General features: G+C 39.1%; 1 protein-coding gene across 6 annotated transcripts in view; it reads left to right on the top strand.

Annotated features, from left to right (window-relative positions):
- ZDHHC20 (zinc finger DHHC-type palmitoyltransferase 20) overlaps positions 1–25558 on the top strand; it is a 45996-nt gene that overhangs the window by 13740 nt on the left and 6698 nt on the right. Inside the window, exons 1-13 of one of the 6 annotated variants that reach the window (XM_015852156.2) lie at positions 2302–2403; positions 3203–3229; positions 7702–7796; positions 11022–11142; positions 12010–12079; positions 13224–13256; positions 14015–14135; positions 19229–19264; positions 20434–20566; positions 22036–22162; positions 23343–23432; positions 24553–24668; positions 25080–25157. In XM_015852156.2, coding sequence (XP_015707642.1) covers positions 7737–7796; positions 11022–11142; positions 12010–12079; positions 13224–13256; positions 14015–14135; positions 19229–19264; positions 20434–20566; positions 22036–22162; positions 23343–23432; positions 24553–24668; positions 25080–25117 — 945 coding nt within the window. In that variant the 5' untranslated portion in view covers positions 2302–2403; positions 3203–3229; positions 7702–7736 and the 3' untranslated portion in view covers positions 25118–25157. Of the gene's footprint in view, positions 1–2301; positions 2404–3202; positions 3230–7701; positions 7797–11021; positions 11143–12009; positions 12080–13223; positions 13257–14014; positions 14136–19228; positions 19265–20433; positions 20567–22035; positions 22163–23342; positions 23433–23526; positions 23703–24552; positions 24669–25079; positions 25158–25558 lie in introns of those variants that run through there. The other 5 variants (XM_015852150.2, XM_015852153.2, XM_015852151.2 and 2 more) reach the window with 5 other exon arrangements.

Raw genomic sequence — 25558 nt, forward strand, 5'->3', positions numbered from 1 at the left:
GAAAGTCCAAGATAACCAGCAAGCAGCTCTGCACTGCAGGCACACTGCAGGTGGGACTCATCCCTCACAGGCCTGCACAGAGCTGTAACACGGCGATGCTGAATCCTTTGGAATTACAAGGCTGCTCAGTGTGCTCATGAGCTGATGCTGCTCAGCTTTGCAGCCATGTGAGCTGCAGCCTTCGCTGTCTAATTGTATTTTTATCTTTCCCTAGCAGCATCTTGCTGGAACTCTTTAAGGTTTCTCTAGAAATCAGAAACCTAAAAAGCCAATCCGAAGAATACTTTGGCTCTCAATTTTATTTTTTCTTTTGTAGCTAGGCAGTAGACTGACATGGAGATATATTTTGACATCCTCAAAAGAAGAGCTGATTTTCAGCAATTACATTTCTGAAATACGAACCGGTTTGTTTGCTGAAGGCACTAACTTGTTCTAATCCATCTAATGTAATAAACGGTGCTGTTGTATCCTGAGGGTAATATGTAAATCATATGCAGCGCTTATTTTGTTCAAGAAAAGAATCAATAAGCAAAAAGGCAGCGCTGCTTCATTTTTCCCATCCAGTTCTCCCAAACAAAAAATGTGTTTTGGAATTGTTTAAAGTTGAAACTGTTATAAATTTCAGCAGAGACCAGCAGCAAGATCTAAATACCCGGGAGCAGCAGAGGAGAAACCTAAAACACCTAAAACCTGAGAGCTGAGCTTGTAACTGAAGCTGCAGGTCAGGGATGGTGGGAAACAATGGTAGTGCCGTGTTCTGTTTTCTTCCTGAACTGGAGTTCAAAAGCTGGAATTGATTTCTTGATGGCATAAAGCTGCTTGTTACATTGCCAGCCTAGTGAATAATTACAGGTCTCTTTTATGCAAAGATTAAATATTAAGTTATTTAAAGGAAGGTTTAACTCGAGCGGTTTCACGGGATCCTTATGTGATGATTTCCATTTGCTGAGTGACTTCGTACAAATACTAGGATTGCTCTTCATTGAGTCCATCTGACAGCAGGAGTAAAAGCCATGCAAATAATAAAAGCAGAGTCCTATAATTTCTGAGGCAAGAGAGAACTAGCTGTCTTATTTTTATTAAATTGAAGGATGGCAGGACAGAATGAAAACCACGAGTGTTTTAGGGGGTTCGCTTCTACCTCAAACTGCAGGAGTTTGCTAAACTACAGTTGTTTTCCTAAGGGGCAAGTGTAAGTATGAGAACATTATCTTCTTGGTTCCTTAAAGCTATGATTAATGTTTATGAAGTTTATTTAGAGGTTTTTTTTTTAATGAAGTCTCACAAGTGATAAGATCTTAAACTCCTCTCTGTGTGTAAGGACTGTTCAGTACTTTGAGTCCTTAAGCATCAAATTTGGCTCAGAATTTAGTTCTGTAGTGGGAGCAGAAATGAGGTTAACAGATTATGGAATGCTTTAAGCGGAATTACTTACGAAGAAATGAATCTGTTTTTATAGATAACACTGTTCTCACAACCCATTTGAGAATAATTAAGAACTTTGTTATATTCCTTGTCTAAGGAAATACATGTTTGTCCAGCTGTGAGCAAGATGTTTGGTTAAAATACATCTGGATCCAAAGATAAAGCTTACTGTAATGTACTTCTAGTACTGTTGTTAATTTATTTATTTTTTAGTTAAGCAATCAACTCTATGTAGCAAGGTTGTTCTAACTTTCTCCTTTTTAATGGTCTGTATATTCTCCTTTGTGTTGTTTAAGAAGTTTAATGCTGATGCAGAACTGGGGGAATAACACTTCAGTAAAATTTCAACCCAGAACACAAGACTTACTCTTAATATGATGTCTGTATGATGCAGTGGTGCAGTACTTGAAGTGTTTCGTGATGCAGTTGGACTTGTTCTTATATGCATGTACATTCTTTACAGGTAATTGTGTGCTTTGGGTCAGTTTTGCTGGGTGGGTTGTGTCCCAGTTTTAGGCAGGAACACAAGGGGAGGTTGTGCAGCTGTGCACATCAAAAATGCACTAATGTGAAATTATGCTGTTCTTCAGGGTTAACCTCCTTTAGTTGAAGGGAGAGGCTTCCATGGATGGGCAGGCAGTGTACTTTAAGGAGAAGACTAATGTGTGAACAAACAGGGCCCATGCTGTGCACTGAAATATCACCTCTGTATGTCTATGACTATAACAAGAGTTTCAGTTGTGTAATATGGCTGCAGGCCCCTTTGCTGTGTATATCTGCAGGTAAGCAAGACACGTGCTGTCTCTGTGACCAGAGTAGCTCTGAAGTCTGTTATGCATCCTAAAGCCCTGTGGATTTATGTTTCTGGTGTGCATCAGGAAGAAGCTCTTTCGATCTGACGCACAGACTGAAGACTGTACAAATGTCAGTGCTGAGAGAGAGGCAGCCACGTGGAGCAGGTGGATGGCAGCTGGCAAGGTGTGCTCTGAGCTTTTGTTCACACTGGTGACCAGAAGCTTAAATTTGCTGTATCAGATGTCAGGAAAAGATCCCTTCCTCATTGAATTTCAGGAATTCAGTGTCTAGGGGAGATACTCAGCAAGGAACATGATGCAGAGTGTTCCAATGAGTACAGCTGCTCTGTGACCAGCATCTTAGACAACTGATGAATGAGCTCTTCAGGTTTTGGATGTGGGTGCAGGAAAATGTGCCACCCAGGAAGCACCCAAGGCAGATTTCAACAACAGAATTTGCTGTTGGGATAAAAAGAGATGAAGTTGCAGAAGACAAGGAAGGGGAGAGTTTCTAACTTTGCCTCAGGAGTTCGGGTTAAAAGAAAGTCAAACAGCTTGTGACAAGGGAAGAGAGGAGTGGGGGAAATAAACTTAGAGATTACATGCAACTCATGCAATTTAACAGGGACTTCTGTCAGAACTTCATTTACCTCATTTTGTTCTTTATGGCTGTATACCTGTTGGCCCAGTGTGCTTCAGAAAAACATGCTAGATGCATATCTGAAGGGCAACCTGTGTAAATTATGTTCTAATTCTCTTTAAAAGAGTATCCTCAGATGGTTAGAGCAGGGAGCTGGATCTCTTCAACTATTCCACTGTCTCACCAAGCCTGAAGGGGTGGCAGGAGGAAATGTGTAGGGAGGCTCTATTAACACCTGAAATATGCTTTGGAACAAATGAGCATCTTGTGTATCTCACTTCTAATCAAATTTTTTGTTCAGTACAAATTTACTTACCTTGTATCTTTTTTTTCTCTCTTCCAGTTACTATTTCTTCAACTGCAGAAAAAGGTAATGCTTTTTAATTATTTTTGTTATGGGTAGCTTTGTTGTATGCAAGTTTTAAGGGATGTAGAATTCAAATGTGCTTGGCATATAAACTCTCCATGTTAAGTAGCTTATTGCTAAGAAACAAGGTAAATATTATGGGGAGGAGTATATTGAGCTTGTTGTACCACACACTTGGGGTGATGACGAGACCTGTGAGTGTTATGATTTAAGTGTGCAAGTATTTCTAAATGCATACCTTCTGGGAATAGAAGAAAGAAGGAACTGCAGCAGTCAGTTTTCTGCTTATTCCTGAAGGGATGATGTGTATTCATAAATCATAAAATCACCAAGGCTGGAAAAGACCTCCAAGTTCGTCCAGTCCAACCATCCGTATTCCACCACCGTTTCTTCACTAAACCATGTCCTGTAGTACCGTGCCCAGATGTTTCTTGAGCATCTCCAGGAATGGTGACTCAGCCACCTTCTGAGCAGCCCATTCCAGCGTCTGACTGCTCTTCTTACTATCACTCACCTTACTCTCCTCCTTGTATGCTGTGACTTGAAGAACTGTTCTGCTGTTGCCTATTTTCCAAGCAGCTGATCAGATTCCTCAGAATACTGTTCCTCAGGACTGGTTAGAACAGTGCAAAGTCACAGCTATTTCAAAGGTGTTTCTGTACAGTATTTTACATTTCCAGGCAAAGTGGTTAAGGCCTTGTTTTGACAAACCTTGCTTAACACTTAGTATTGTCTTTAGCAAGCATATGTCACAGCAAGTGTATTTACAGAGACTCAGACTGATCAGAGAAATTCTAGCATTCTGGATTTGCCACTTCTTTCAGTTGTGGACAGAAACTGGGCTGAAGAATCACGCAGTTCCAGAAGTTCCAAGCACTGCTTTTATAAAACTTGAGGCTTGTTTTTTTCCTGTAAAAACGCAAACGATTGGGTTGTTTGGAATTTCATTTCATCTTGTGAGGGAACATGAGAGTGGTTGTTGTGCCCTTGTACTAAGCATGGACTCACCCATACAAGGCTGTCCTCAGAGCTGAGACCACTCAACTCTGCAGAAGAGGCTCTGCATCTCTTTAAATATTTTTGCAAAACAAAAATTGAACTTGAAAGTAACCCATCAGTTCAGTTCCTGGAGAGGAGCACCCAGGAGAAAACTGCAGAGTAACTCTACTGCAGTCTGTCTGCTTTCATCTTCTAAAGAGGAGGTGAAAGAATGGGAAAACCTCCAAAATAAGCTGTAAGCTTTTTAAGACAGGAACAGTGTCAGCCTGTTTTGTTTTTTTTTTATCACAAAGCACAGCTGGGCTTCATTAAAACTGCAAAGAATTCTGCAGATGGCTGCTGTGCTTTTACTTTCTAGCTTAACTAGAAGTGAAGTTTTATTTTCTAGTTTCTTTCAGAAGTGCAAGATCTGTGTTTCTGTTACAGCATGGTAGAGCAGTGGCATCGATGTACTGTAGCTGAATCTCTGGCGTTAATTGAAATGCAGTGTCTGCCTGATCAAATCTACCAGAGAAGAAAAATACTTGATTAATTAATGAGACAGGTGGTATCTGTGAAACGTGCCTGTTAGGCTTTTGAAAGCAGACACTTGCATGCTTTTTGCACCTTCAGTTCTGTAGCATGTCACAGGGACCCTGCATGCATGAATTTCTGAGCACTGGAACAGGCTGCCCAGGGAGGTGGTGGAGTCTCCTTCTCTGGAGATATTCAAGACCCACCTGGACGCCAACCTGTGTGAGGTGGTGTAGGGAGCCTGCTTTGGCAGGGGAGTTGGACTCAATGATCTCTAGAGGTCCCTTCCAACCCCTACAATTCTGTGATTCTTTACAGCAGAGATGCAACTTTAAAATGAGATGTAGAATTGTTTTTTATTTGAAACAAGATTTCTCATAAGCTTTATCAAGTTCCTAGAAGCCAACTTTCAGTAGCCAGGAAACAACATTAGAAGAGTCAAAAGGCCAAAGTACCACTAACTTTGCAATGTAAATTAATAATATGCACCTTAGCAAATATGTTTTTCCAGTGCTGCATTGAAATCTTACTACCATTTTAATTACAACTTGTAATTCAATTACTGGTGATTTCTTCACCCCACTAAGGCCAATTGTTTCCCTGTCCTTTTGTTCTTGTATTCTCGTGTAGATTAATATCCATTAGGGTAGAGGAATAAAATCAGCTCCCAGTCTCTCTTACCAATGTGATTTGGTTCTGTTAAGTATTATCAGCTCTGTAATGTGACTTTCTTTAAAATGGTGTTAAGAATGATTAGGAAAAAATTGTTAGGGATAAATCTTAGGAGGGCAGTATGGCATCAAGAATTCCCTAGCCAGAACTGCTTCAGAACTCTTAAATCTAACTAAACTGGCAGATATTGGGGTTGAGTTAGTTGATGTTTTGTTGGTTTCTTTTTTAATCTGTCTTGCAATTACAAGAAACTGAACTGAATGGGCATGAAGCCAGCTTCTGTTTGTGTTTGGAACTGACTCAGGAGGCTTAAGGGAGTAGTCTCAGAAGGGGTACTGCTACCCAAAGGGAGGGTAGATAGCCAAAGCGAAGCCATCAAAAAATGATCTTTGCACAAACTCATTTCTCAGGGAGCACTGGCAGAACACATATTTGTGACTGTAGTAGGAATGCAAGTGGGAAAAGAAGCAAGAATTTACTCAGTGCAAGACTAGTAGGGACTGCCAGCTGAAGGTGTGGACTCCTCTCTGGGTGGTGCCCCACTTTGCCTGCTTGTCTTTGCATGTAATGACAGTGCCAGGATGCAAGATCTTGGTTATTACAAGAGTACAGGAGCCTTTTAAGAGCTTCCCCTTTCTGGTAAATGCTGATTACATTGCCACAGATTTGTGCCCTTGTTATAGGTATATTTACAACCTGTGACTTCAAGGTTCTGCTCTTTATGGAGTATTGCATGCACTAAAAGTAAACCTTCAAAAGAACCTGGATTCTGGGGTTGATTTTTATGGACGGAATGAAGCTGTTTGCTGTGCCCTTCCCTCATTTCTATTCAACTCTTCTCACCCTTTATTCTCTCCCCAAAGCTTTGATTTGTGCAGCTGTTCCCGATAAGATTTGAAGTCTTTTCTAGTTATCTCACATTTTTTAATTGCTTACCCACATTATGTTTGAATGTGTGTAGCATGTAGAGTACTGCTTCTAATTACGTAGCTCCTAGTACAGCCAAACGTGAGTTCTCTCCTATCAGAAATGGAATTCAAGTAACAATTTTAGGATAGTTTTAGAAAAATTCTCCATCTTCATTGAGTTTCACAGCTGAAAATTTGCCAAGTCTGTCTGTAAAGTTGGAGGAATCAGTAACGAAGGTAAAGAACAGAACTGTCTGAAGGAGGCACAAATGCTGTTTCTGGTGGTGCTGTTCTGTTCTGTTTTTTCTCATTTTACTGTACTGAACTGTGACAATTTTGGGGAAAAGAAAAGAGAAGTTAAGGCTGTGTCTTTTGTAACTGCATACATGCATCTGTTTTATTTTTCCTTGAGCTCATGGAGGTTCCTTCAGGTTAAGGGTCTGTTCTGCAATCTATTAAGGATGTAATGTTGCTTCTTAAAGGTCTCTGTGTATCTGCACAGGAAAGTAGGTCAAGTTTCCTTCTTCCTGCAACTGAAAAAGTGAAGATTAAGTAAATATTTGGTATGGTTTCTTTTCTAAGGCTTGCTGATCAGGCATTACCAATCTGTTTCCTCTTCAAGTGATAAAATAAACTTTTAGAGGAAATGAGATTGAAAGAACCTTCCTGGGTCATAAAGTCTTTGGAGTTTAAGGCAGCTGTATGATACAGACTCATTCAGAAATTGTCGGGGCTCCATACTAAAGCCACCTTCATTTTGGTGCCGCTGTGACTGTAATAGTGGGAGTCTTACAGTGTACGTGCTTCTGATGGTTTGAAATAAGATTTCCAGACAATTTTAGCTCACAGCAAGCTCTTGGAGTAGAGTTCTCTCACTTCTTGGTTTGGGGTTTTTATTCTCATTGAAGAGCAGTGCCTTCTATGATGGCCCAGTCCTGTGCTGTTTCTATGAAAAGTACATCTCTTTATTATAATCTCAGAATGGAATTGTAGCAGACTTGCCTAAAAAGGTTAGTGAGGTGAAACTGCATTCAATTCTGTTGGGTTTTTTTTATTGTTTTGTTTTTCCCTCTTCAAATCTCTTTGAGTATTTTAGATAGAAACATAACATTTCCTCGAGGAACAGCTACCATCTTATTTAATGGTCTGGTGGTGGTTGTGTGGGTTTGAGTTTTCTGTGGTTTTGGTGGGTTTTTTTGTTTGCTCGTTTTTTGAGTGGGTGCTCCTTGAGTGTGAAGTTTACCCAGGCAAAAGGGTTTAATGTAACTTAATCTTATCAGGTCATTCACCGTGTCATACTGCAGCCCTCAGCAAAAATCAGAGGGTTTATCTCTTCCTATCTTCAGCTGTATTCACCTAAATTTTATTTGTATTTTCTTGCAGTTGTGTACCTTGTGATTTTCCATCTGTCATTTGTCATGTTTGTATGGTCCTACGGGAAGACAATTTTCACATCTCCTGCATCCCCCTCCAATGAGGTAAATCTGACGTGAGAAAAATGTCAATGCTTTTTTTTTAGTAGGTAAATTGTTTTCAGTGATGAAACTTGTTTGCAGTAATGCATGATTCACCTTTCCCTTCTCATTATCAGAAATAGAACAGCTTGACAGCAAATCATGAATGAAAATCATCAAATTACTCTTAAAAAAAACTGTGAGCTTTGTGTAATGGCATTTCCTTAGAATAGATGTTTAATACGTCACAAATTTGACAGTCACATGTATGTGCTGAAGCAGTAAGATAAGGTTTATTTGGGGCTGCAGTGCTTTGCTATGAACTACTCTGACATTTTTATAATGGAAAAATCCGATGACTGCTTTTCTGTGTTTTTTTTTCTTAGTTTTGAACTTTTGGATGAAAAAATGTAGTAATGCAATGTATATTTGTGGTAGTAAGTCAAGGGTTGAGGTTTAGTGACAATTTGGAACTGAATATGTAAAGGAGCTTTACAGTAATTGCAGAAGAATGCATGATGGATTTCAGTTTTGTTTTGGAAAAGAGCTGTGTTAATTGTTTTAAGCCTGAAATTAATAACCTTGTTTTTACTTTCTCTAAGGCATGTGTCTGTAGGGTTTAAATGCTGGCACCAAATTTGAAATGTTTCCCTTGGCTTTCTAAAGCATTTAAACTGGATAAACTGTTGGAGATGTTGGTTGCTTTGTGGGGATCACATTTTTATTCTATTTTTGGCAAAACTGACTTTGCCTCAAACTTGGGCCCTTCCTAAAGCTGCTTGGTAAATTTTGCTATCTGCCTTGGTTCTTTAGTAGTAGAAATCATTTTCTGACAGTGCTTACCCTATAGTTGCAGTAATACTGAAGGAAGCTTTTGATATTCATTGAGGTGAAAGGATATTTTGGGCATATGGCATGTGATGAATATTTCTTATCTTACATGTAAGCATAGATCAGATTAATACAGTTTTATTCTATGAAAAAAAAAAAAAGGCAACTCAGGAAACACTTTCTGTGGGAAAGTCCCTTCTGTTTGTGTATCAATGAGTAATTCCTGCTGGCTTTATTTAAAAGCAGACTTCAGAATTTCCCCATTGCATGAGTATGAACGTATGTATTTTAGTCATTTAAATTAGCTATTCTTGCAAAACAAACAGCATCCTGTGATCATGCTGTTGAATTAAAAAGGGATTCTGCAGCTGCTGTTGTCCTAGTGTAATCCCTGTATGTTTGTTGGAAGAAAGAACAATCCACATTATTACATCCAGAAAGAGGAAGGAAACAAAGGGACTCTTTTTGTTTTCAGTAAGAACGACTGGAACCACATTGGAAATTGTTAGCTATGTGGTAATAGACAACTTCTGATGCCTTTGAACATACATTTCCTGCCATTGTCCAGCGAGCCTGTGGTCTCATGGCTCCATTAATTTTTGAAATTAGAACAGAAATACAGCTTCAGAAAACCAGGATCTTTATTTGGGATTTTTAAGAGTAATACTCTGATGGTACTTAGAAAAAGAAATCGAGTTTTAAGTCTTATGGTTTAGTACCTTTTATGCATATTAGTGACCTACCTAAGAAATGTGATCTAGAATATTTCGTATTCAATGCAGCCTCTACTTGATCATAGCTCATAGAGGCAATTGTTTAGTACCTTAGCAGACATAAGAGGCAATAGGGAGAAAGACATGTTGTTTCACATCTATCTGAAGTGTTTGATGTGAGCATCTCCGGTTTCCATATTTCAGTAAGTCCGTAGAGTTTCAGTCTGGGGGTGGTTATTAAAAATAAAAAAAAATCTGAGCTCTTGATGATGACTAAAGTGTTAAACTTCAGTTTCATTCTTTCACAGAATCACAGAATTTTTTGCACAGATTGATTCTAGTTCTTGATTATTTAAAAAGAGGCAGTGCTTCATGTCTCACCTTTGAATGATGGATGGGCTCAATAACCAGAGTCCTATCAGTGCTATCATATGTAACAGAAGACTAACTAGATTCTGTGGGATGTCAAGCAACTTATTTGCGTTATGGATTGGGAAATAAAACTGAGAAATTGCAGCCATGTCTTAACTGCTTCCTCTTTCTATAAGTTGAGTCTTTGTTGCTGCTTTCCAACCAACTCTGTTCCAAAGAGGAAAAAGTACATGATGAGACAAAAGTCTATGTAAACCAGTCATATACATATTTTTGGTAGGAAAATGTGGTTGTATTAAGCCACACTAAGCCAGTTTTTGCTCCAACTGCACACACAGCATTTTTCACTCACTACTGTGAATACGTTGTTTGTGTGTGCTCATAAAAGGCTTCTTGTCCTTGCAGAAAGCTCAGAGTTTAAAAGTGCTTCAGAAGAGAAAATACCAGAGGAAATTTTGAGTTCAGCCTCACCTCCATAGGAACTTGCCAGCACACTGGGTTTTGTGGGGCTTAATGGTAAAGCTCTTTATTTCAGTAGATATGGAATTAAACATTTCACAAGTGAGTTAGTAATAGTCTCGTGCGGGTTGGAAGGGACCTTAGAGATCATCGAGTCCAACCCCTGGGATTCGAGCCTCTGTGCTGCAGAGCGGCACTTCTACCACTTGCGCCACAGGGGTATTCAAACACCCGGGCCCTGGTGTTGCAACGCGGCTTTCCTACCACTGCGCCACCAGGGCACACTAAAAGTTAAAGCTCTCCAGGTGATACTGGTGTAATTGTAAGGCTTCAACAGGAGTGGTCCTCACATTGTACTCAGATTTGTAACTCTGAAACTGTACAGGCTTTGCGAAAACTCATTTCAGTGCTGGCTGCTCCCAAGTAAAAATTCCATTTAAACTTTTCAGTTTCTTTGCGGAAGCCATGAGAAATGCTTTCCCTTTCTGCTGTTTTCTCTGGCTTATATTTCTCTCTGTCTCTCGTAAGTCAGAGAGAGAACATGGGATATGAGAACTTTAACTTCCAGTCACAGAAAGGGACTGTTTGTTAAACATTTCTCTTGTCTTGAATGAGTTGAATTTATACTCAGCATGAGTTAAAGGATGCACCTTCTTAAAACTCCCCTAGGTTTTTTGCTTCCTTTGTGTTGAAGGGAAAATGCAATAGGTAACACAGCAGACTATTTGGAGGATCTTCTGTGCTATTCAGGGGAGAAGGATGAGGGCTGGGGTCACTCAGCAATTAAGACACATAGAATCTCTTCCTTGGAGCTTGAGTACAACACAGAGTTATAATTAGTCTCATCCTTTTATCCCCCTCTTTTCACTCCCAGTTCTGCTTGTCAAAAGCTGACAAAGAACAGTATGAAAAAGAAGAGAGACCAGAGTCCCAGCAGGAGATTCTGAGAAGAGCCGCTAAAGACTTGCCTATCTATACAACAACAGCATCAAAAGGTGAGATATAATTTTGTGTTCCTGAAGCTGCTGGTTTAATGTGGTGGGATTTGTTTGATGTCAGCCAGTGAACAATATGATGAGCACCTTCTGCAGAGACTGTGAACTTGTGGCTGAGAAATATTGTAGTGCTCTGCATGAAACACTCAGGATGCTGTTACCGAAGTTCATTGTGACTTTTCAAGCACAGTCTAAGGATACTTGGATTTTTTAATTTTTTTTTTTTTTTTTTTTTTTTTTTTTTTTTAAATATAAGCCTCCCTTTGAGGGAATCCCATTTCCTGAAGTGGTCCAGGAAGCTGCTGCCAGCTCCTAGCAGTTCTGCTTAGCTGTAGGTGTTGGCTTTCCTCCTCCTTGCAAACTGCTTATACTCGTGTCTTATTTCCATTGAGAAGAGATTGATGCCTTGTTTAAAAATACCCAGGAAAGATGAGAGCTAATTCGCTGAACGGTCTGCTACATCTCTGTTTGCTGAAGAGGATAGAAAAGGCTAATGCTGAAAGCAGGCTTACAGGAAGATTGTAATTTCTTGTTGAGATGCTTAAGTACTCTGACCAGAGGTGAAAGAAAATGAGGGATGCTGATGGGGGATCATTGCCAGAGGATAAGGATGGAAAGACTGGGGAGCCAAAGAGTAAATGGAAGTGGACTCTAGTAATAGGTTCATAGGCAAGTGTTTGAAATGCTTTCTTATGTTTCTTTAAATAACTGAAAAGTATGTGTTGTGTGAGTAGATACATGAAGGTCTGTGAGAGCAGGAGTAATGGGGTGGGAAGGGAGCTTTTAAGATTCAGTATATGTTAAGATGGAAAACCTTTGTTAAATTAAGTTAGTTCTAATAATTTGTCCCTTGCCACTTGAATGCAGCCATCAGATACTGTGATCGATGCCAGCTAATCAAACCTGACCGCTGCCACCACTGTTCTGCATGTGACATGTAAGTTTCTGAATCCAAAATGATGGATTTGCTCTCAGATCATCACTTCAATATGTTCAGTATGTTCAATATTGAACACTTCAGTATGTGTTTCAGCCCTTGTCTGACAGTTGATTTTCTCTTTGTTCCCTTCTCAAACAATTGGTACCTGGAATTCAAGAAAGCAAATGTCCTCCTGTTGCAGCCCCATAGACCAAAATGGCAGAACTTGATAGGAAAACTTCTTACAGATTTTTAAAGCAGTACCTATGTAAAAATAAATCAGCAATTGAAAGTAAAGAAAGATAAGTCTGAGATCTGAGCACATGCTTATTGTAGAGCTCTTCCATTGCATCTTTCAACTGCAGCTTTAAAACAGATGTGTGCTGCTAATAATGCTAAAATCCTTTATCTGAAGAAGTGGCAGAGGAATTGCATCTTTGCCATTTAAAAGACAGCAGTGTTATTCCCTAACCTCATTCTGAGTCATCAGAGAAGTCTGTAAGGGCACTGAAGACTGAAGCTGCGAGGAAAGCTTTGTATGGCTGAGCTTGAGGAAATCTAATTAGCTAAAGAACCTAATACGCATCTTTTGGCTACAATCAAATTTAGTAGCAAATGCAGCAAATATCTGTCTGTCTGAAATGTCTGTCACCCGTCCTTAAACTAAAACTGGATGAAGATGGCACAGGGACTATTGAGTTTACTCACTGTGCTGTTTTTTCCTCAATTACTGTAAACAAAGAGGAAAGGAACAAACATTACAAAAACAGCCCTAAGTTAAACTTAGTAGAAATGAGTTGGCACCTTATCTGTGCAGCTCTGAAGTATCCTTTAGATTTGTTTTCTTTCAGCATGCACATAAGTGTGGCTTAATCAACTATAAATAACATGGTTGAAGTGTTGCTTAGTAATTTAACATTAATTTAAGAGACTCTTTTCATAGTTCTGTTGAATCTCACTTGGTCCTTTTGGTTGAAAGGATGTCTGCTGCAGTTTGAAGACGTGACGTGAATTAGGACAACTGGGAAAAGATACAGTGGGGAATTTACCTTACAAAAGCGCAAACCCCAGAACCTTTAGAAGCTAAAAGCATGTGTCGTGGAAAACAAATGCATCTTTTAGTTTAACTTGTTGCAGATCACCTGTTGTTTTTTTTTTTCAGATGTGTACTAAAAATGGACCACCACTGTCCATGGTAAGTTTTTAAAGACAAAATAAAGAAAAAGAACACTATAGTAATAATTAATCAACCTGTACATCCTGCTTCAGAAGTGAAACTTTGAAGTAAAAATGGATTTTTACACAATTTTTTGTGGCTTTGTTATTTAAAATTGTGTGTTGCAGCTCAAGCCATGCATTTTTTCCTTATACACGGAAACTCTGGAGTTAACAAGTTCTATGAGGAATAGCATTTCTTTTGTTTATTTTATTATTATCAACAGAAGAGATGATAACCACGACCTTGTGAAAATCAGTTTCTGATAACTTTTCTGCAGTCTGTGGTCACTGGTAGTCAGTACAAATATTACCTGCTCTCACTACAAAGATAAAACATTTGTGCTGTCTTGACCTGAAGGAGTTTTTGTAACCCAAGCAACAATTCTGTAAAGCTGATGGACAGACTTGTATGATCTGCAGTCACTGCAGTTAGTTCATACGCTTTGCCGGCTCACATCCTGTTCTCTGGAACTTCTTGGGAGAGGAACAAACTTATGGGAAGGCCTCAGGTAACTTGGCCAGAAGAAGTTGGTTCATTCATAATGACAGCCCTTATGAAACATTAGTGTCAGACTGCTTTGGACATATCACTGATATTGAATGGTGTTATACTCTGCAAAAGCAGTTGAATGTATTATGCTTTTTTGGTTGCTGTTATTGTTTTTGTTTTTTAATATTATTTTATTTAGTTTTTAGTATATCATAGTAACCTCTTTCTCTTTCCCCTCCTTCTAGGGTGAATAATTGTGTGGGATTTTCTAACTACAAATTCTTCCTCCTGTTCTTAATGTATTCCTTACTGTACTGTCTGTTTGTTGCTGCTACAGTCTTGCAGTACTTCATAAAGTTTTGGACAGTAAGTTCGAAGGTGTTTTTTTGTTTGTTTAATCTTGCATGCATTCTTGAAGGCTGCATCAGCATGTTGTCACTCACCATTTACTCTGTTCCATAGTTCATTACCATTAACAGCATCAATCAAAGTGACTGAAACAGGAGAACCTTCTGAATATTGATAAATTATTACACTGCCCAGAATGAGTAATTGGGGGAAGAAGCTCAGATGAGGACGCTACGGTTTCTCTGCTCCATCAAAATCAATTGGCACAGCTTAGGGGGTTTTTTGGTCACTTTTTTTTTTTCTTCTTCTTTTTGAGACTGAGAGTTAAAGATTCGTAGCTATAGAAAGGATTGGTTGTATAAAACAAGTGCATGTGTGTGTATTTATATGTACATATGTGTGTCTGATTTTATATATGTACACACACATCATAATTCACGTCACTATTTTTAATTCTGTGTCTTAGACTTGTTTGAGGATATTCTGCAATTGGATAAGACAGTGAATTCATTGGGAACCCACTCTGATCTCTGCTTTGGAGCCCTTAGGTGTGTCTGTATTTCATACTGGTGGCTTTACTGATTTGATACGGGTAGTGTACTAGGATAGGCGTAGTGTTAATTATACCTGTATTCCTTGAAAGTATTATTAGTTGTTAAGTGGTAGGTGCACATACATGTATCTTACTAGGCTTAGCAGAATGTATGTGAAGAGCGAGCAACCTTACATGTCAGTGTTACCTTCCTCCTATTAGTTTTGTTCCAGTTGCCTTCCAGGCTGAATAGAATGTGTTCTGGTGTTGTTTCCTTTCATCTCCGAAACCTCATACTGTGCCTTCCTGCCTCTTGAGACAGGAAAGACAGCATCAGAATTCTCTTAACCAGATGCTATTAACAAACATGGGGAGAAGAAAAATCACTGCTAAGTGGAAGGTTTTCCATCACCTCTTTGTAAATAAACAACAGCACACGTTTTTTAGATCTAGTTGCTGTTGGTGTAGCTATGAAGAGCGGTAATTACCTATAGCAAAGGAAAGTCTCCACTGGAGCTAAATGCCATCTCAGTGTAAGTGAAGCTTTGTCATATATTCAGAAAAGTCTGTATTCAAAGCCAGCATCACTAGACAGGTAAGATAAATGCATAAAAAGCAAGTTTGTTTGGATTCATCTAAGCCTCTGGGTCTGACCTGCCAAAACAGTGTGTCTTTCTCAGTTCTGTACAGCAGATTGTCACTGGAAAGCAAAGAGCTGTGTGGGAATTGAGCTTTTGGTAACTTGTGAGATGAAAATCACAAACATACGTAGCTGTGGACTGACAGATATTTCAGATGGAACGGTCCGATTCTGCTGTTCAGTCTTGGTTGACTGTAAATAGTTAGATTTTCAGTTTGTAGATGTGCCACTCCCAAACATTTGCCTGGCTGCTTCCCAGTGCTTTGTATGCCATCTCTAACATAGCTGTAGATGCGCTTTTCCATATTTACCAATCAGTGCTTGAGCAAAGAAGATAAATTTCTTTGGTCACCTCACTTCACAGATGTTACTGCAAGGGAAGTCAGCAGGACTTCTGGCCATAATAAACGCTGAATTACCAGTATTTGCAGCAAGCCTTTTCCAAAGCCCATCGGACGAGATAATGAAGTGGACCCTTGAGCAGAGGAAATAGACTCAAGAGGGATTTGTTTTCTTAATTATTTAGTTGCTTAAAATGCTTCCTACAATAATAGGCTTCTTCTGAAATGTGACAATAGAAAATGTAATTGTGTGTTTGCACTTGTTGCTTTAATTTTCCTATTACTTTCAAGACAGAATATGGTGATATCATCTTACAATTACATTAGAACTCTGATTCACTTTATGCATAATAAATCATTTCACAAAGCTAATATTGATATGGTTTTATGATAGCTTGATTAAGCTAGAGTTCTTGAAGGAGTTGGTGGTATCATAATCCTGCAGGCTTGCAGAACTTAATATGACTCCCATACTGTAAGTATTTAGGTAGATGCTGCTTACTGTACAGTAGTCCTGGAAGCTTCTCTCTATATCTGTATCCAGATCAGAGGGGGTACAGGTATGTGCTGGCTCCAGATGACTTCACTACATTGCTGATGCTCAGCTTAGTTTGCTACAGCATCAGACGGATAACTGCCAGGACTGTCTAGATTTTGTTGGTTTAAAGGGTTTTATTTCTTCATAGCTTGACTGTCAGGAATATTGTAGTCCCCCTTCAGAAGGCAGAAATCTTTGTTTTCTCAGAAATGCTCTTGGAGAAAGTAGGCATTATATACCCAGTGCTGGCATTAAGGATGAACCGCTTGGAGCATAGCCTTGATCACTTCAGAACTTGAAGTAATGTGATTGTGATCACAGCAAAATGTGCTTGTGTATGTGCTAACTACACAAATTATAGCAGTGCCTTGTCTTGCACTGTTGGTAACACCTGCATAAAAACACAACATTAAGTACTTGCAAGCTTGAGAGATGTGCACACCTACCCCTTGTGGGAAAAAAATCTGTGTCCTACTTGTATGTGCAAGACTTGAATAGCATCTTTCATGGTCTGTGCAGCAGTACCAACCAAACAGTTTAATACTGTTCCAGCAGTGATGGAGCAACTGCGCTGGCTCTGAGTATTTACCACAATGTTTGCACTCTTATGTGGGTATTAAAATTTGTTTTCTAGATCAGGGGAATATGAATGACATTTTAATTCCATTTGTTATACTCAGAACTCCTTTTCCTGTACTCATAAAAGTTTTATTTCTACCTAGGAAGTTGTTTAAGATGAGCAGATAAAACCACAGGTTAACAAATGTGTTTGATAGGAATGCCAGGACTGGCAGAACGCCCAGTCCTTGATGCCTTGTTTATGCAGTGCATGGTAGTACTTCCCAGTGGAGGTTTGTATCAGCTCTCATTTTTGCTGTGCTCTCTCCCACCTTGAAACCTGTATATTTTCCAGCTGTTTTCAGTATCTTTCAGTGCCCTCCAAATTATTTTGGCAATCCTGAGCATAGCTAATTTAAGGATATGATGCGTGTTCCAGGACAGATGGTGCATACTTCTAAAAAAAACCTCTGCATTTAAAAAAAAAAAAAAAAAAAAGAATGAAAAGTGATTCCACATCCTTGGTTAGAACTGAGTCCTCTTGCATATACACAGACGGATATACATGAAATGTTCCAATTTTCTTCTAGATTTAAGATGAGTAACAAGTTCTGACAACATTTTTTTTCTTGTTTGTTTTTAGTTTTATTTAGTTTACCTGACAGATACCCAAATGGCTCAGTGCTTGTGAAGGAGTCTGTAAAGGGCTCTTCAAAATAGTGACTGACTTTGTTCTATTACATGTGCAAAATAAATGTAATCTCATGGTGCAACTCACTCCTCTTTGTAAGCATTGCAGTTTTCCCACCTACGAGGCTCTGCTTCTGTGCTCTGCTAAACCTGTTTTTTGAATAAGTCGTGGTGGAAGTTTCATTCTTCTCACATGCTGTGGTGTGTGATTGCTGCTAGAACACAGCGTGGCTGGGTCTGTGCTACACCTTCAGAGAGTGCACCCTTCTCTCCAGGAGGGAGCTAGGTTTTCTTTTTAAAATGTTTGAGTTTTGCAGCTCAAGATCTTAGAGCCAGTAGCTGAAACTGTGTAATCAGAAAAGGTGAATGCCCTGTGGAGGTCATGCATATTCATCAGAATGCATAATAAAACAAAAGCTCTTTCTCTCACTTGTAGGCCTACTGATTGAAGAAGATGCTGCTGAAATAAACTTATGTTTTCTGGTCCAAACACAAAAACTAAGCTGCTGCTGCTCTTCTGAGCTATAAAATCAGCTGGCCTGGGAGCTATGTCATTTAAGTAAGCAATTCCACAAAAGTCATATAGGTGGTACTTCATGACACTTAGTAGTTTAAGGTTGTAGTTTCATATAGTCTTTCCCTTTAGGTTGTGGAGTGAAAAGCCTGGATGTGGAAACTCTGATTCTATTTTGTTTTTGTATAGATTGCAAATCGTGATGTTGAAGTATTGGCAAACATGACTGCTTGGGTGTATGCGTGCCACAAGATGTTAGGGAAATTATTCTGAAAATGATCCTTCCCAGGAAAGCTACCATGTGTTCTGGGGTAGGGAGAACAGTCACAGCTTTAACAAATCTTAGGGATTAGCAGCACTTGGGATATGTATTTTAGTAGCTTTCATTAAATGGAATCACGAAACACTTTGTGTCTCTGCAGCAGAGAGGGGGAGTTGACTGCTGCACCAATTATCACGGTAAAACAACATCCAGTAAATGAATGAAGGCAATAGATAAGGAAATTGAACCCACCTGGCAGTTCAGATAGCTGGACTCTGCTATCTTTTGCTTCCTCTAGAGTTATCTCTCAGCAGTTGGCATTTCTGAAAACACTGCTAATATACACCAGACTCCGTGAAAGCATATGGAGAGCCCAAGCTTTTTGTAGTGTGATGTAGCTTAATACACCTCACATATGACCGATTAGTGAAGCACACACACCTTAGCTAAGTAGCTACTCTTGTATGAAGTTTGGGGTTTAAAATCTAGCGGGTTTTTTGATGTTGTTTTTGTTGCCTTAAAAAACAAACCAAAACAAACTTGTATGAGGAATGGTAATTAATTTTTCATAGTTTTGACTGAAAATAAATCAGATGGTAGCAAATATGTTCTGAAGTCAGGCTTGTTTTCTATATTTATAAACCATTGCTTTATACTTCTGGAGTGTTCTGAGCTTTTCAGAGCTGGTTTCCTCATGTACCACGTTCACGTAAACCATTCAGCAAGGAATGCACCCAGCCCAGTCACGCTGCTCAGGCTGAGGAAACCGCTTGAAAGTGATCCAGCCACAATCTGAATAGCAATACTACAGAGGAAAATCTCATGCCTTGGCAGTTAGTGATGCAGTCTTATGTACTCTGTCCTCCATTCTGTTGGAGAATGGGGGCTATGGCTGCCGATGGGCGTTGGAACTTGGCACGTCCGAGAGCACGTGTGCACACCAACCATTTCTTTCTTAACAAAGCTTGTGCTGTTTTCAAACACTTGGTCTTAACATAATGTTAGTGTTTAATAAATTGTCTTTGTTTGCACAAAGCTTTGCCGCAGGAAAGCTGCAGAGAATTGTCCAAAGGTAAAATTCAATATTGATGTAATTATTTAAAAATTGTTCCTAGTATAATTTTTCTGATCCATTTATAGCAGTTATTTACACCATTGCTACAGTGGAGGAAACGTGTAGTTTATATTGCCTATGAGCGTAGGTGTAGTATGTGCGTGTAGATACACCTGTCTGCACTTGATCTTAATTGAAATGTCTTTTAGATAATCATAAAAAAAAAAAAACAAAAAAAAAAAAACAAGCTTCAGATAAGTGTGTATATTGAATGAGCTAATGGAAAAAGTAATGGCAATGATGCTAACTAAATGCTGAATAAAAATAGCTTCTATGCTTTCATAGTGCTGCTAAAGGTCAACTGCTTAAAAGCTTAAAAGAACTGTGATTTTTGAGGATGTAGAACTGGAATAGTACTGTTACAGATCCCAGTGGCCTCTTGAAAGTGCAGCCCTAAAAATGGTTGGGGTTGGGGGTGGAATCAACTACCATGTGTGGGTGGGAGGTTATTTTATAGGCAGTGATTGTACCAAATTTGTTTTCCGCTATGGCGAATAACTTCTGCCTTGTCAGATATGGCACATTTGTTCTGCTAGGTACTTGTTGTTTGTTTCCCCAGCTTGAGAGATTATTCAAAATTGAAGGTCAATCCCAGCAAACTGCTCTTGTCTGTGAGCTGTTAAGTCATAGAAACACGACTGATTAAGCTGCTTCCTTTTCACATTCCTCACCAGCTCAAAAGTAGATTCAGTACTATTAACTGCCAGGAAAGAGTTTCAAACTTTGCTGTTTCTTCTTCCCTTGAAAAAAAGAGATTTGGGAGCATTCTCCCCATATTTCTTTGGCTGTGGCTGCACAGACAACATTTTTTTACATAGGACTTTTTCCTTTCCCCCCCACTGTGCATTTACAAACTAACCTGATGATACACAGTGTTATCTCACAGAAGGTGTCCACTCACATTACTACACTCAAATGTAAAGGGTACCCAGCAGCCCTCAGTGATACTGTATATCAGTTTAACATGCCATGGAAGGAAGGCCCTGCTCGTGCTCCTTTCCTACGTGAAAAGTGGGGTGAAAGACCTGTAGCAGAATGGGGGTGGCAGAAAATGTTTAGTAATAATACTACATTAGCTGCTAAAAAGAAACGTTAACGTGTTAATTTCTTTCTCTCTTTCTCCTCAGAATGAATTGCCAGATACCCATGCAAAATTCCACGTACTCTTCCTTTTCTTTGTGGCAGCCATGTTCTTCATCAGCATACTGTCACTCTTCAGCTACCACTGCTGGCTAGTTGGCAAAAACAGATCAACAATAGGTCAGTTATTGGAATATGGAACTGTTCCTTGTCTGGAAAAATGTATTGCTGAGAACGATAGGATGTGCTTTCACATCATAAGGGACTATGCAGTAAGAAGTATGTTTGGTGAAAGCAGTTAAAAGTGAGACATACTGTCTTGCAGGATGTAGGAAAATGATGCATGTGTAGTGGGTCCTCTGCTGGAGCCCAGTGGGGAGATTCATGATGAATATTAATTTTTTTGTTTTATGTTAGATCCATGAGGCGCTGTGCATTTCTGTTGCATTATTATATAGTGTTAAATAATGGAATGAAATTGCCACTTAACAGCTACACTGTTGTTAGTGCAGTTTGAGTAGCTGGATGAATCCAGCCCAAAGGAAGCTGTGTACAAACATAATGCATTTTGTTATGAATCAGGAAGAATATTCTTGATCCCTGTAAAATAAGCAGACCTTGGTATTAGGAGGTGACATTTAAAAGCACTGCAGTAAAAATGGAAACACTGATGCAGTTTTCTTAAGTAATAAAACTGTAAGGGATGCCAGTATTTTCTAAATGGTAGTGATCAACATAAGCAGGTTACTGTGTGAAAGCATCTGAAGTTCCTGCTAATGCATTTTTTAGGTGGCTGCTTTTTTTTCCTGGTATTTCCTCAACTGAAGACAAAATCTTATACCTTTAGATAGAAGCTAAATCCCTCCCCCCAAGAAATAAATGAGTTGATTGAAAGTCATATTACTTTAAGCTTGCTAGAGTTTTTTGTGGGGGAAAAGAAATATTTTTGTTAAATCCTATTTGGTTTCACATATCTACAGCTAAGGAGTACTGACAGTATCTTTTTTAGCTTTGAAAGAAATCAGTACGTCCATGTCATTGTTGATAATTGACTACAGTGCAGTCAGTACTTTATTTACTTTCTGGTTCATGATTGTGAAAAGACAGGTTGTTTATATAGGGAGAGCAGCGAGTCCTCTGGGCTCTTGGCCAAGGGTGTAACCTGACTGACTAGAAAAATGGGAGGTCAGTAGGATTTAGGTAGTTGGCTGTAGTTCATGGTATGTCTGTTTCAAATGTAATAACCTCACCTTCCTCTGATACCACAGTACACTCATAGTTTGACTTCAGACCTTGGCAGAGTGAGGAAAAATAGCTGTCATGTGCAGATCATCTGTACAAAGATGTGCACAGGCCAAAGAGTCAGTGAAATAGGAATGTGGTATCGTTCGTGTGCTGATAATACTGGTTCTATCTTGGACCTTACGTTAAATGTAAAGATAGAAATGCAACTATTTCTCTTACATGAAATGTAATCCTCTGATTTATTTATTTTTTTATGCTTTTTGATGTTTTTTCCCCCACTATATACTTCAAGATGGCTTCAGTTTGCCTGAGCTTGTTTTCACAGTGGAGAAGTTTGATTCTGTTCATTCCTCCCCCTTGACCACTCACTGCTTTTAAGTAAGTAACCTGTTTTTCTCTTGCAGAAACATTCCGTGCACCCACATTTCGAAATGGCCCTGACAAAAACGGCTTTTCTCTTGGATGCAGCAAAAACCTGAGGGAGGTTTTTGGAGATGAAAAGAAGTATTGGCTGCTCCCTATTTTTACCAGGTATTCAGTCAGAATGGAAATTAATTGGGAAATGAATTGATTCCATAATCTTCACTTTGCTTTGCCTTTCCCCATGTAATGAAGCACAATTGAAAAGCCAGGTTGTGCATCTTGCACAGCTGCCATAGGGAAAATTGAAATTTTGAAGGGGAAAACCGAGCAAACTGCATGGGCTTTTAATTCAAATATAAGAGTCTTGTTGTTAAGGGTGGGAATTTGGCAAGCTTTGAGAACTGCGTTTAAGAGACAGTGCATGTTTTGTTGGTACTGCTAGTATCTGATTATAGAACAGAAATCAGCAACACAGAGGAAACCCAAACATTGCTTGAACTTCAGCTGCACTGAAACATCAGATGTTTAAAACCCTCTCTTATCCCCAACAAACTCAACAGCTTTTTCTCTTATCATGCATCACAGTTTTGTTATTAAAAGCCTCCTGAAAAAGTGCAAAAGAAAACTATATGATGGAAAAGAGCAGTTTTAAAATTTCAATTGGGCTGGTGTAAGGGAGTTGCAGGAAAGTGTCAGAGAAGCACAGCTGAAGCAATTGTTACCTGCTGCTCACTCCATCACACCAGAATATCAGCAAAACAAAATAGGTGCCATGTTTCAACATTGCTTTTGGAGGCTTGTGTATCTGCTCAGTGCTGGCAGAGCTTTTTGCCAAACTGAGGTCTAGTGGCAAACAGAGGTAATTAGGTTCCCTCAGCCATTTGCCTAATGAATGTGACTCAATGTGATTTAAAAACAGGTGAAAGCTATGCTGTAGATGGGTCAGAGTGTTTTCCCCAGCACGTTTCATCTTGACTAAACTTGCTTTAAAGAAAGGCTTAATTGATCTCACAGTGATGAGAGGAAGGAAAAACGTATAAACACCAGAGTATTATTTGTGCTACAGTTTTTGGGATTATAAATAACATAGTATCGTTACCTGAACATGTTGTTGTTTCTGAAATATGCAGGCTACTGCATTTCTCAACAGCCCACACTGAACGATAGGATGAGAATCATTAGAGCTCCAAAATTCAATTAGCCGATCATAGAGTTTAGTGGTAGGACTGCCTTGCCCAAGTCTGGAGTTCAGCACTCAGCAATTGATTCCAGCCTTTGTGCACAGGCACTTGTTCACTTCATTTAAGTCAAATACAAACAGTGATTTGAGCCTCTGTTTCTGGTTTAGTTTGGGCGATGGGTGTAATTTTCCAACTCGTTTGGTGATAATGGATCCAGAGCAACTCACTGTCTCCAGCCAAAATGAACCTGCCAAAAGGTAACTATGGCACTTAAGTTGTTGATTTACATACTGCTCCATACTAATCTGTTTTTAAAATAAAAAGTTTCAAAATGATTTTTTGTTTCAACAGTTTAAGGTTGTCAAGTTCACAGTGAATCTGTAAGTCTCCAGAGAAGGACAGGATGAATCAAGACTAATAAATGTGATACTGCTTGATGCAGAAGGGTTGTTTCTTGGTTTTGGCAGAGGATGTGGCTATAAGCAAGCAGAACAATACAGAAAATAAAAAGAGCTTGTGAACTTTTATATATTTGTTTGTTTGTGTTTTTTGTTGTTGTTGTTTTAAACAACAAGAAAAAATTCTAAGGAAGATTGAGAAATAAAACCTTCAAAAAAAAATTAAAATAATTCTTCAAGTGAGAGGAAAGTAGGGTGTACGTTAGTTGTGTTTCGTAATCATGCCTAAGCAGGGGGTAGTGAGACATGTAATGCAGAAGAGGTAGATGACTGTGTTTGCAGCTGATTTTGAGCAGTGGAGTTCTTTTAAGTCAATACTTGTTATATCTCCTAATTTGCGTGGTTTGTACCTTCAGTGACATTGACATGATTTTGAAAGGCTTCTGGGTAGTTTGGCTGACGGTTCTTCTCAACAGCAGTCTCCTGAGTTAGCAGGCAGTGGGGGTGCAAAGGCAAAACTGAGAAGCTAAGAAGTTTCTGCCAGTACAGCATAACTGGTGGAATTCACAGGAAAGCAGGACCCTTGTGCAAACAGCAGATGTATCCTTTTGCATTAGGAAGATATTCATCAGCACACCTTTATTAATGGGATAAACAGCACTAGGTTGTTCTTCCAGCCAGTACAGGCTAGGTTTTCTTTGTAACTGTGTGGCAGTACCATTGTTGTTACTGTACCATTTGTAGTCTGTTTGTCTGTGCTTTTTATCCATTGGAGCTGTCAGCGACCTGTGCCAAGTAAGGGCTTTGAGTAATGACTGAAACAAGCCTCTAGGGGAATTGTAAAGCAGGGTATCATTTTTAGTTTGCAGCATAGCTTTTTAGTTTGTTTTGCACTTGATTAGCAGCACTATTCTAAAAATGCCTGAAATAAGCAGCTTTTGCTTTTATAGAGTTCCTGTTAACTTTGCTTACTTTACAGCTCTGGAGCCAATCAGCCCTTTCCTACTCGACCACTCAGTGAATCACAAAATCGATTGCTAGCCAGTGACAGTCAGTGGGTAGAAAGTGGCCCTGAAGATGAAAATGTTAAATCAGGTAGACTGCACCACAACATTTCTGATTATCTTATCATTTTGTTTGTGTTGGGTGGGGTTTCTTTTTTTGTTGTTTTGTTTGTTTAAGCCTGAAAGGTCCTTAGGAACTGTTTACAGTTGAGTAGAGGAAAATTTGCACTGTAGAGTCAAGTGAGATAATTATAGGTTAAGGCTAACTTGTGTCTTATGCTCCTCTCCAAACTGAGTTTTAATGGTGAGATAAGGAAATGGGTAAATACATCAGGTTTTCTTGCACCCTCTTCTAAGGTATTTTGGATTGATTTTCCTTTTGATTAGTGGGAGGAAAATATTTCTCTAAAATAGGCATAGTACAATAGACATAGTTTGGAATCTTTGGTATTTGGTATGCAAATCTGCAAAAACACATAATTGAAATTCTCTCACGTTTTAGGTACAAAAAAGCATATTATAGTTTCATTGGAAAGCTGATCTCAGCTTATTACTAACCAACCATCTCAGTGAGAAACAGGTAAGTGAGACTAACATAATTGATGGCTATTTCTCTGTGCTTATAAGTAAATTAAAATCTTGAGGTCAAAAGTTACTGTTCTTGGAATGCAGAGAAATCCTCTGATGTTGGGTGAGCAATAGGTCTAAATAAAACTCCAAATAGCTCTCCAGGAGACAAGAATGAGAGTAATGCTGAAGTGCAGGAAATGTGGTCTGGCTAGATCTGAGATGAGTCAACCTAATGCTGCAATTTAGACTGAAGTGTATGATGCTGGATTTGTTACCTGACCAGGGAAAAGAATCTGCTCTGCTAAACAAGCCATTTGAAGATGAAATGTTTTGATACTCTCTCAAGCTACAGCTCCTTAACAGTTCAGTAGGTAAAATACAGGTATCTGTATACTGTTGCATACTGCATGG

Source organism: Coturnix japonica, chromosome 1, assembly GCF_001577835.2.
Source record: "Coturnix japonica isolate 7356 chromosome 1, Coturnix japonica 2.1, whole genome shotgun sequence".
NCBI lineage: Eukaryota > Metazoa > Chordata > Aves > Galliformes > Phasianidae > Coturnix > Coturnix japonica.